This window comes from Cibotium barometz, chromosome 37, assembly GCF_041138505.1.
Source record: "Cibotium barometz isolate CiBa-2024 chromosome 37, ASM4113850v1, whole genome shotgun sequence".
In the NCBI taxonomy this organism is placed as follows: domain Eukaryota; kingdom Viridiplantae; phylum Streptophyta; class Polypodiopsida; order Cyatheales; family Cibotiaceae; genus Cibotium; species Cibotium barometz.
Genome location: NC_141082.1, coordinates 15500611 through 15512088, shown reverse-complemented (window position 1 = coordinate 15512088; position 11478 = coordinate 15500611). Strand labels below are relative to the sequence as shown.

The window sequence follows — 11478 nt, the reverse complement described above, 5'->3', positions numbered from 1 at the left end:
GCTGGAACAATTCTTGCACACTTCACCACCCAACCCATGCCAGACAGACAGCAAAAACAGGGGCACCATAGACCAAAGCAAACACCCAGCAATATATTCCAGTCAACACTTCATACAAGCTTCTCCCGACACAGAAGCCTTACTCACACAACCATACACAAAACACTCAGGCCAGACCTGTCAGCCGAGGATACACCACATCCCCAATCACCACATGATCCACTCGCCTGCCTGCTGTATCGACCACACCAGAATGAACCCGGCCACTCACTTCAGAAGGCGCCCACACCAGCTAACCCTCAAGTCTCTCTGCAGCCCATCACTTCTGCATGTGTCATCTCAGCAGCAGCTATTCAACACCTCTCTCTCACTCTATCTCTGTGTGTCACTTGCAGCTTATCTGCAGTGCTACCGGCCCACCACCAAGCAGCAATACTTGTCTTTCTCTGTTTCACTCGGCACCCACTCTGCCCACTCAATCAGTCTCAGCTTACGTGGCCCACACCAGCCTACGCTTTGCTTTCACAGCTCCTGTCAGCTTGTCACTTGACACCACCACTCGCCCTTCATGCCCAAAGCCCAGACGATTTTGCCCCGCTCCAGCTGCAGTCACACGACCACCTCTGTCTCTGTCCCACAAGCGTCGCTCCACCCACTTGCTGCAGCCCTTCAGTTGCACTATCCTCAAACACGTCTCTACTCGCTGACGACCATCACCTTGGCGCCAGTCATCACAGCTGCACCCTCACCAAGGCGGATTCTCTGTCGCCTGTGCCAGCCTGTCCCTTCACGACTCCACGAGCAGCTTTTCCCCTTACGCTTCAGCCACGCCAGCCTTTCTCTCTCTCCTTGCGCTGGTCAGCCCGTCAACCCACACATCATGCTCTCCACGCTTGCAGCTACGCCCACCAGTCCTCGCTGCTTTTCACAAGGGAGGCCCACCACCAGCCCTCGTTGCAGCATGGCGTAGCCCAGTCGCCTGCTTCCTCTGCACCTTCTCTTCACACGGGGAGCCCGACAACTTCTGCAGCCCGTTTCTTTTATGCGCCAGCTGTGCTCACCTTTGGCGCCTGTCTTCGCTGCAGTTCAATCAGAGCCCCCCTGTATACAACTCTGCGGTCTCCTTTTCTCTCCAGCCACGCCGACTCGCCGTTTCGCCAAGGTTCCAGACCTTTGAGTTGGCAGTCACTGCAAGCTCCACGCATACCACCAGCTGGCTATGTTTTTCTTATTTTATTTATTTTATTTATTTATTTTGAAGATGGCCATCATGTTCCTTTCACACTCATGCCCAAGACAACCTTGGCCCATAATCTCTAAATTACCCATGCTTCCATACACTTCCACACAACCTTCCACCAGTGCCCACTTTTTCCTTTGGGACGCCCACACTTCAAGGCCATCGAGTAGCTGAAACCACTTGCATCTGACCTCACTCCGGGCAGGCCTGCAACAAGCCCAAAATAAAAGCATCCACACTGCACACCTGGCAACGCCCTCAAAGCCAAAACCTTCACACACGTCATGCATCCATATATACACGAGCCCGAAATACCACTCAAAAAAACGCCTGACAATTGGCTATCAACTCTTGGAAACTTTTCCATGAATTTGAAACAAGACTTTTTGGGATTTATGCATGGGAAGGAGACCATTAAATTGCATAGTTTTAGCACCTCAAAGTTAACCTTGATCAATAGCACACAACTCAAGAGGGAATTGAAGAAGAGTGGCTATATGTATGTTTTATAGCTTTGTAAGGATGAAGACAATGAAAAAGAGAGCATAGTTACACGAGGGCATGAAGAAGTTACTTAAAGAATATGAAGATATGTTTCATATGCCCAAGTGCTTGCCACCAACAATGAGGGAGATTGATCATGCAATTGACTTAGAGCCAAATGCAAGGCCAGGAAACAAACCTCCATATAGGTTGTCAAAAGTGAAAAAAGATGAAGCGGCAAACCAAGTTAAAGAGCTCATTGATATTGGTTGGGTGGAACCGAGTCAATCGCCATTTGCATCGCCCATTTTATTGGTGAAGAAGAAGGATGGGACTTTTAGAATGTGCATTGATTATCGAGATGTTAACAAAATTACCATCAAGAATAGGTACCCAGTCCCAAGAATTGATGATCTTTTGGATGAATTGAAGGGTGCCAAATTCTTCACCAAGATTTACTTGCAGCCTGGCTACCACCAAATAAGAATGAAAAGTGGGGATAAGCACAAGATGACATTTCGTACCGAAAGAGGTCTCTATCATTTCATGGTGATGCCGTTTGGTTTATGTAATGCACCGGCCACTTTTTCAAGCATTAATGAACAAAGTGCTACAGCCATTTCTATTCAAGTTTGTATTGGTGATTTTCGATGACATCTTGGTGTATAGCAAGAGTGAAGAGGAGCACTTGGTTCATGTGAAGGAGGTATTTGATGCATTGAGAGCCAACCACTTGTATGCCAAAGAAACCATGTGTACATTCATGGCAAAAGAGGTGGAATACCTTGGTCATATTGTGAGCATTAATGCATAAAGGTGGACCCCAAGAAGGTGGAATGTGTGAGAATTGTCCTACTCCCACCAATCTCACTCAAGTGAGGAGATTCTTAGGTCTCTCATCATTCTATCGCCGGTTCATTGAGAGGTATGCACATATAGCGGCTCCTTTGACGGATAAGTTGAAGAAAGAGACAGTCTTTTGGGATGCAATGGCACAAAAGAGTTTTGATGAGCTGAAAAGAATGCTTACTTCAGCACCTATCTTGGTATGCCCAGATTTCTCCAAGCCCTTCACTATTAGATCAAATTCATGTGGAAGAGGCATTGGTGCAGTTTCGTATCAAGATCATGGAGTCACACAAACTTGATAACAAAGAGATGGAGATGCATGTGTATGATCAAGAGATGATTGCCATTTTGCATGCAATCAAGAAGTGGCATCACTATCTTTATGGAAGCAAATTCTATGTGTGAAGTGACCATAGGGTTCTTCAATTCTTCCTATCTCAATCAAACCTCTCACTTAAGCAAAGAAGATGGCTGGCTACCCTTCAACAATATGTTTTTGAGATCACATATACGAAGGGAAAGGAGAATGTGGTGGCGGATTCACCCTCTAGAACGTGGACATGTTCTCTATCGGCCATCACGGAAGTGCATAATGATTGGGTTAAGGAGATTCAAGAGGAATATATGCTTGATGATGAGGCTTCACAAATAGTGCATAAATTACAACATGGTGTTTGTGATGATTTACCTCATTTTCGATTGCACAATGGTCTCCTCTATTATAAGGAAAGGGTGTATCTTGTACCCCACTCATCCTTCAAGAAAAAGGTTAAGAGGAATATATGCTTGATGATGAGGCTTCACAAATAGTGCAGAAATTACAACACAGTGTTTGTGATGATTTACCTCATTTTCAATTGCACAATGGTCTCCTCTATTATAAGGAAAGGGTGTATCTTATACCCCACTCATCCTTTAAGAAAAAGGTCATGGGGATAAGATGCATTCTACTTCCATGGCAGGACATTTGAGTTTATTCAAAACCTATGATGCCATAAGGAAGAGTTTCCATTGGATAGGCCTATGGAGGGAAGTCAAAGAATATGTTGCTAAGTGTATGCCTTGTAAACTCGACAAGTATTCCACACACAAGCCTGGTGGTTTGCTTCAGCCTTTATCCATTCCATAGAGTAAATGGACGCATATTGCTATGGATTTCATTACCGGCTTGCCTTCTACCCAAGAAGGGATGGGATAGCATCTATGTGGTGGTGGTTGACCGATTGACAAAAGCTGTCCATTTTGTACCAATAAAAGTGAGACACTCGGCATCTATGGTGGCACACCAATTCATGGAGAATGTGTTCAAATTGCTGGTATGCCACAACAAATAGTGAGTGATCAAGATGTGAAGTTTATGGGCACATTTTGGCGTACATTGTTTGATAGCATGGGCACTAAGTTGACTCCTAGTGTACGACCTATCACCACCGATGGTCAACCGAAAGGGTCAATAAGTGGCTTGAGACTAACTTGAGGCATTATTGCTATGAAACGCAACATGCATGGGATGATTGGTTGCATTTGGTGGAGTTTGCCTACAATAGCACCTATCATAATAGTATTGGAATGTCGCCTTGAGGCTATGTATGGCTATAAGGTGCATCCGAGAAGGTGTTGGGAGAAAGAGAGAAGGTGTTATACCTTGTCAAGTGGAAAGGTTTACCTCAAGATGAAGCAACATGGCAGCCCGTCTCTATGTTGGAGGGGATGGAACACCTTTTTTGATGCATCGAGAAGCATTCTTGAGCCAAAACAGAAAAAAACAGCTTGTTGTAATTTGCTGTTGTGAGGTATAAAAGAGGCTCAAATGGATGCAATTGATATATATATACTTCTTAGCCATGATTGGTAATGTGTTGGGATGCATTTCATGAAGTTTTGGAGGTCTCAAAGGCTCAAATGATGCTCTTTTGGGACAGCTTTGGCAAAGAAGTGTGAAGTGATTGATTCATGTTGATGCTTATGCAATGGTTCTACTTTGAGCATGTTTCGAGGACGAAACATATTTGGGTGGGGATGGTGGACACATAATTGTGGACACGACCAAGGACCAAGCATAAGTGTATTGGGCCAAAGGGCCAATTGTAATTGAGGGCCATAGGCTTATGGTATATAGGCCAATGTGAATAGCTAATCACAATTAACTCATACTAATCAAATTTATAAGCTACTCAACTTTCATGGCAATCTTGCCCTTCTCCCTACTCATGGATGGTGCTCCTACACCCATGACTACTCCGCTAATGAGCTTTCATGGCAATCTTGCCCTTCTCCCTACTCATGGATGGTGCTCCTACACCCATGACTACTCCGCTAATCAGCTTTCATGGCAATCTTGCCCTTCTCCCTACTCATGTATGGTGCTCCTACACCCATGACTACTCAGCTAATCAGCTTTCATGCCAATCTTGCCCTTCTCCCTACTCATGGGGATGGTGCCTCCTACACCCATGTTGTCACTCCATGCTTTGAGTGGCCATAGCCAGTTCTTTGCACTTCCTATAAAGCTCCCTACTCAATCTATATACGATCACTACTCAATCTACACCCTTCATTACTCCTGTAAAGCTCACTACTCAATCTATATCCACCACTACTCAATCTAAATCCCCCCTTAACTCCTACTCAATCTACACCCTCCATTACTCCTGTAAAGCTCACTACTCAATCTATATCCACCACTACTCATTCTAAATCCCCCCTTAACTCCTTCTATAAAGCTCACTACTCAACCTACACCCCAAATTACTCCTATGTAAAGCTCACTACTCAATCTATATATACCATCACTACTCAATCTACACCCCCCATTACTCCTGTGTAAAGCTCACTACTCAATCTACACCCTCCATTACTCCTGTAAAGCTCACTACTCAATCTATATCCACCACTACTCAATCTAAGTCCCCCCTTAACTCTTTTTATAAAGCTCACTACTCAATCTAAATCCCCCCTTAACTCCTTCTATAAAGCTCAATACACCCCCCATTACTCCTATACATCTATCTTGCTACTCAATCTACACCCACCCAGTTTTATGCCCAAAATCACTCAAATCCACACATTACTCTCATAAAGCACAGTATACTCATTTTATACTAATTTCTACTATGCCCATAATCTCTCAAAGAGAAGCTTCATCTAAGAGTATTAGTCAAGACAATTCTCTCAAATGAGACCAAAAGAGAGATAGCAAAGACCCTAAATATGGTTGGTATAAATAACTCCCATTATCAATCAAATCACTAATTGTGATAGACAAAGAAACTCACTTACCAAAGCAATTTTTACAAAGAACAAGGATTTTGCCATAAAATGATTTTTTTTGAACCACACCAATATTATTTGTGTAGGACTAATCATAGTTATAGCGTAGACTCGAAGAAGCGTCACCCTTTTCACACCCTTTTCATGAAACTATATTATGTAGACTACCAATTGTTTTACCTCACTAGTTAAAAATTTATAGGCCCTAAATGATGGATTTCAAAAAAATAATTCCACATGTTATTGGAGGTTAAAATAAAGCCTTGGAAATAGAGTTTATGAATTGGAGATGACAAAGCTTTTTGCAACTAAGTGTAAAGGTGTTTATGAGTAAGTTGGCATATAAAGAGAGACAACGTTAGTGCATTTGCTTACTAATTATTGAGGGATATAAATATAAATATAAATATATAACACGAGACGTTATGAAATTCATTGGAAAAATCCAATTGTTTATTGACGAAGTTGGGACGGTAGTGTACCCAAAGAGAATGCTACAAAGAGAAAGCAATGGTGAGAGAGTCCGTAATAAACAGTCTCAACAAGCTGAGAGTGGAGCCACTGCATGGCACGTGCGAGATCTAACAAAGAATGAACCGATCTGGTGAAGCCAAAGAATTATGGAAAATCAACACTCGAGGAAATGGGCAACCCACACGTGTGACACGTGCATGCATGACTATGGCTGCTGCCCTCTCAGAATGCATAGAGTGCCACCGCAGCCACGATGAGGGCGTTCACCATCTGAGGAAGGAACCGCACTCCAGCCTGCACAACAAGACGCTAAATTTAAAAAAAAATTGAGCAAATTGGATATTAATGGTATGAATGAATTTTAAATTTAAGTAACCCAAATTATGCAAATTAATAAATGTTGAAAGCCGTGTGTTTTTTTCAGATCTGCGCTGTGCACAGCACAGTTAAGAGGAGGAGTAGGAGGAGGCGGCTTTACCGAGGAAGGAGAAGATTCTGGAGGGGATGTAGGGCTAGGAGGGGCAGGGGGGCTGGAAGGGGAGGTCGAGGGGCTTGAAGAAGGAGCGGGGGAAGAAGGCGCAGAGGTGGTTGAAGGAGAGGGGACAGGGGTTGCAGAGGAGGGGGGAGAAGAAGGGGCAGGACCGGTGGAGGGAGGAGCTGCAGGGGGGGGTACAGCAGGAGAAGAGGCAGGAGGAGTGGACACAGGGGGCTTTGCAGGAGGAGAAGCTGGCGAGGTGGAAGAAGCAGGCGAAGTTGCGTTAGAAGAGGGCGGAGGAGGTGCAGCTGCGGTGGGTGGGGTGGAAGGAGGAGCTGCGGAGGGCGGAGTGGAAGGACCCGCTCCAGCTGTGGGAGCAGGGGTAGGCTGCGCACTGGCCAGCACCAAGAAGAGGCTGAGAGCCACTGTCAGAACCATCTTCCTACTGCCACTAGAAGAAGAAGAAGAAGCCATGGCTGCAGGTATTATCCAAGAAGCTCCTGAGGGGAGAGAGCTTCTTCTAACTCTTCAAGGCAGCTAGCAGGCGAAGCTATGCAGGAGGTGGGCAGGTCAAGACACAATCAGCTTTACTCCTGCTCTGAAGCACAAACACACAAGGCTTGCTGTGCCCCCCCCTCCTATTATAAAGGCTGTCCCCCAAGAAAGACCCGTTTGTTATTGAGCGCCAGCTACACCTCCCCCCAGAAAGAGACGTTGCCCATCTCTCTCTTTCACTCACACACACACACTCTCTCTCTCTCTCTGTCTCTCACTCACACACACACACACACACACACACACACACTCTCTCTCTCTCTCTCTCTCTCTCTCACACACACACACACCCCTATCTCTCTTTCACACACACACTCTCTTTCTTTCTCTCTCTCACACACCCCCAAAAAACACTCTCTCTCTCTCTCTCTCTCTCTCTCTCTCTCTCTCACACACACACACACACACACACCTATCACCAGCTGTCCCTCCTCTCTAAACAACCACTTTTTCCCCAAAAATTTCCTCCCCCTTTTCTTCAGTGTGGCTCCTTGTGCCATTTCTTTGTCCCATCCTTGCATGTATCCACCCTTGCACACACCCACCTCCATAGCCATTGGCCTAGCCCAAGGCTTGCCTTTTGACACCCCTACTGAACATGTTTTAGTATCTCAGACATATACGGCCACGAAGAAAATACATTGAAATTGCCTAAAACAACTAATAATTGGGGAATTTTGTCAAATTTGGCAGCTGGGGGGAACCTTTCAAAATGCAAGCCTGGCCCTAGACCCACCTCTTTCTTCACCCCTCACATGTTCTTTAAAATAATTTCTCCCTTCACCTTAACTTTTGGACATTTCCAATTCATACATTTCACTCTCAAGCTTTTGTTGATTGTCTCACCCCATGGCCTTTCTCTCAATTTATATTTTCTTCAAAGCCTATTTTACCAACTTTACCACCAACTCTACCACTTAAAACACTATTGCCTCCACATGTACCATCTGTAACCCACCACCCTTACTTTGCAACTTCTCTTGTCCCTTTCACACATCCCAATGTTGCCACATGTGCTTTGCTTCACTTATACTTTTCCTCTTCTTCTTCTTTTGTGCATCTCTACAACTCACAACTCACCTTTTACAACCTAGCTGCACCATCGACCATTTGCCGCCTCCTCAAGGGAGGTGAGTACTAGATGCTACGTTAGTACAAGGTACCCTAAAGTGTTGGGATCGATACGTGTATACTTTTAATTTTCATATGCATGCATGCATCATTCATAATGAAACTCTTGGCATCCATCCATGCACATACATAAAAGCCAGGGCACATGATCTTGTGCAAAACTAAGTATGGAATACAAGACAAGAAGTAGCCCACATTTCTCTAATCACAATAAAGAAATGAAGAAATATCTTCTCTTCTCTCTACACAATATTTTTGAAATTAGGCAAAGTTTTGTTGGAATATGCCATACACTGATTTAGAAAAAGTTTCTTCAACAAAATTTCCATATCGAGGATCATAAGTATAGATTATATGTTTATGACCTTCATGAGAATTTTATTCAAGAAGAAAATAAAATCTAAAATAATGATTCCAAGCGAGGGTCGCTTCTTCAAGAAGGATGACTCCACTTCATTTTAATCATGTTTATTTTATTTGTATATCTTTGAAAATTATACTAAAGTGATAAAAGACATCCTTGATTCAAAGTAAACTTTTCTAGATGTAACACAATGATATGCTTCATAACCATGACTCGGCACATGTACGTTGTGGACATCGGCACTCACTAGCTATATCACATTTAAATGTAACATACACCCTTGTTGAGAAGAGCATAACACTAGGAGGTTATTGACTTTATTACAAACTTTTATGTTTTTATAAAAAATGAATATGGTGATGAATCTCTCTCTCTCTCTCTCTCTCTCTCTCTCTCTCTCTCTCTCTCTCTCTCTCTCTCTCTCTCTCAGATAAAGGAATGGATAGTAGGAAAACTCCCTAAGCTAAAAACTTGCACTGTGATACCATGTTAGAAATCATGGTGGATTAAAGATAAAGATTAAAGATATGATTAAATAGTAATGATAAAGATAATCATAAAAATAATAGGAAACCAAAACTCAAACCATAAAATTAGTCTCTGATTAAAAAACTTTCTTAATATAAGAGCTTTGCAAGCACATGTTTTTATATCCTTGGATGGAGGTTCCGAGAATCCATACAAAATCCTCATGTGTCTAGCCCCATTAAAAGAGACTAGCCTTTTCTTGTGATACGCACTCTACCCATGTGATGGGCACATTACTCCATGTGACTTTCTTTTTTCATTCACCAATCTAGAAAAAAAAACTTAGTGAATTCTCAACCATACACATAAAAATATAAAGAGTTGAGCTCCCACTTCATGCATATAGGATTATGATATGAAATTCCCAACACCATGGAGTCTATAACCTTGTATTTTTATTGTGTGAAGACAACAATAATATGTGATGGGAAGGCTCTATATAATGTCAACAAGTTATTTTTATACATAAATGTAGCTTAGAGAAAGGGATGGCACAAGAGAACAACTAAGAGTTCTATGCATCAAAAGTGGGCCTTCTTAGAAAGAATTTTACCAACATTTATTGCCTTAGAATAGAAAAAGAGTGGAAGTGGGAGTTGGTGTAGGTAGACTCATGGTTGAGAAACCAAATAGAGCTAGGTTTGTCTCTACTCCATGGTGACAACATATAGAGGGAGGTGCAAATAGGCCCAAATGGACCACCTTAGGCCTTGTTGAAGCTTAATCATGATAGTGTGGTCACCTTACGATTTCATGATGACAAACAGAGGGAGGAACACGTAGGCCTAATGGATCACCTAAGGCCTTGTCCAAGCTAAAACATGATAGTGTGGTCACCTTAAGATTCCATGACAATAAATAGAGGGAGGACAAGTAGGCCCAATTAGACCACCTTAGGCCTTGTCCAAGATAAAACATAATAGTTTGGTCACCTTATGACTAGTGACGCCCAACCTAAGGACTTGACAAATATACACTTATAACAATCAAAACTTTGGTACCGTTTCCATGGATAAAGCAACATATTAAGACTAAGAAATCTCAAGCATACATTCAAATTGATCATTTTTCTCGATTGGGACACAACTCAATTCATTCATTCTAATTAAGGTTATGCTTTGATTGATACATTTTTTTATCAAACCATACTTTGATCACAACTACATTAGAAACTTATAAAATCAAAACCATACTTTGCTCAAAACTATAATAGAAACTTATAAAATCAAAACCATACTTTGATCAAAGCTGTAAAATTTAATCAAAGAGTTGCAATATATCCATTTTCTTCAAAACCATCACATTTCTTTTTTTAAATTAAAACCATCATTCTATTTTTCCATTTCTCATCCCAAAATTTCTCTTTCTAGTTCAATTTCATTAATTCTTAGTTTCCTTTCCATCTCTTTTATGCTCCACTTTCATCCCTTCTCTATTTTGTGATTATATCACTTTTGTATTTCATATTACATCTTATTTTGATCAAAACCTACCCCCATTCAAAAATGTATTTTGAGGAGTTACTATTGCTAAATATGCAATAGGGTGGCATACCATGATGTACAAAATTAAATCTATGGGAAGAGGAGGCAAGCATAGCAACATTTAGCATTGTAGTTCTAAGATCGTTCACCTTAACCCACCAACAACCAGTATCTAAGTCCTCCCAAAGGTCCCATCCTTCCTTTTATCTTCCCTTTTCACTAGTCTAACTAGAAAATAGCACCATGAACTAACACAAGAGAACGTGATAGAGGTAAGCTAAAGAGCATGATCATGATGATAATGTTTTGTATAACATGGAAGATAAAAGGGGCAATTATATACCCTTGTATGTAGCTAGACCAAGGAATGGAGTATTTTAGATATGGAATTAGTTACATGGAGCTTTTGAGATGTGGAATTAGTTACATGGAGTGTTCTAAATGTGGACTTAACTACATGGTAGCATATTTCACTACAAGTTTAGAAAAGGGTAAAAGGGGTAATTACATACCCTTATATGTAGCTAGGACAAGACATGGAGTGTTTTAGATGGGGAATTAGTTACATGGTGTGTTTTGTTAAGGAGAGATCAAAGTAGTAAATGCAGCAAGCAAGGAGAGATAG

The 11478-nt window shown here is 42.1% G+C and overlaps 1 protein-coding gene across 1 annotated transcript; it reads right to left on the bottom strand.

Moving 5' to 3' along the window:
* Window positions 1-6265: 6265 nt before the first annotated feature.
* Window positions 6266-7435, bottom strand: LOC147616985 (uncharacterized). The gene is made up of 2 exons (XM_086776632.1): window positions 6795-7435; window positions 6266-6610 (listed from the first exon to the last, which is right to left on the bottom strand). Exons 1-2 carry the CDS (start codon window positions 7263-7265, stop codon window positions 6539-6541), a joined length of 543 nt encoding a protein of 180 aa, XP_086632758.1. The 5' UTR covers window positions 7266-7435; the 3' UTR covers window positions 6266-6538.
* Between the last annotated feature and the right edge of the window lie 4043 nt (window positions 7436-11478).

Excerpts from the sequence above, each read along its gene's own strand:
- LOC147616985 (XM_086776632.1), bottom strand. The coding sequence starts at position 7,265 with ATGGCTTCTTCTTCTTCTTCTAGTGGCAGTAGGAAGATGGTTCTGACA. Across the intron at positions 6,611-6,794 it reads CAGAATCTTCTCCTTCCTCG|GCTGGAGTGCGGTTCCTTCC; the intron begins GTAAAGCCGCCT and ends CTTGTTGTGCAG.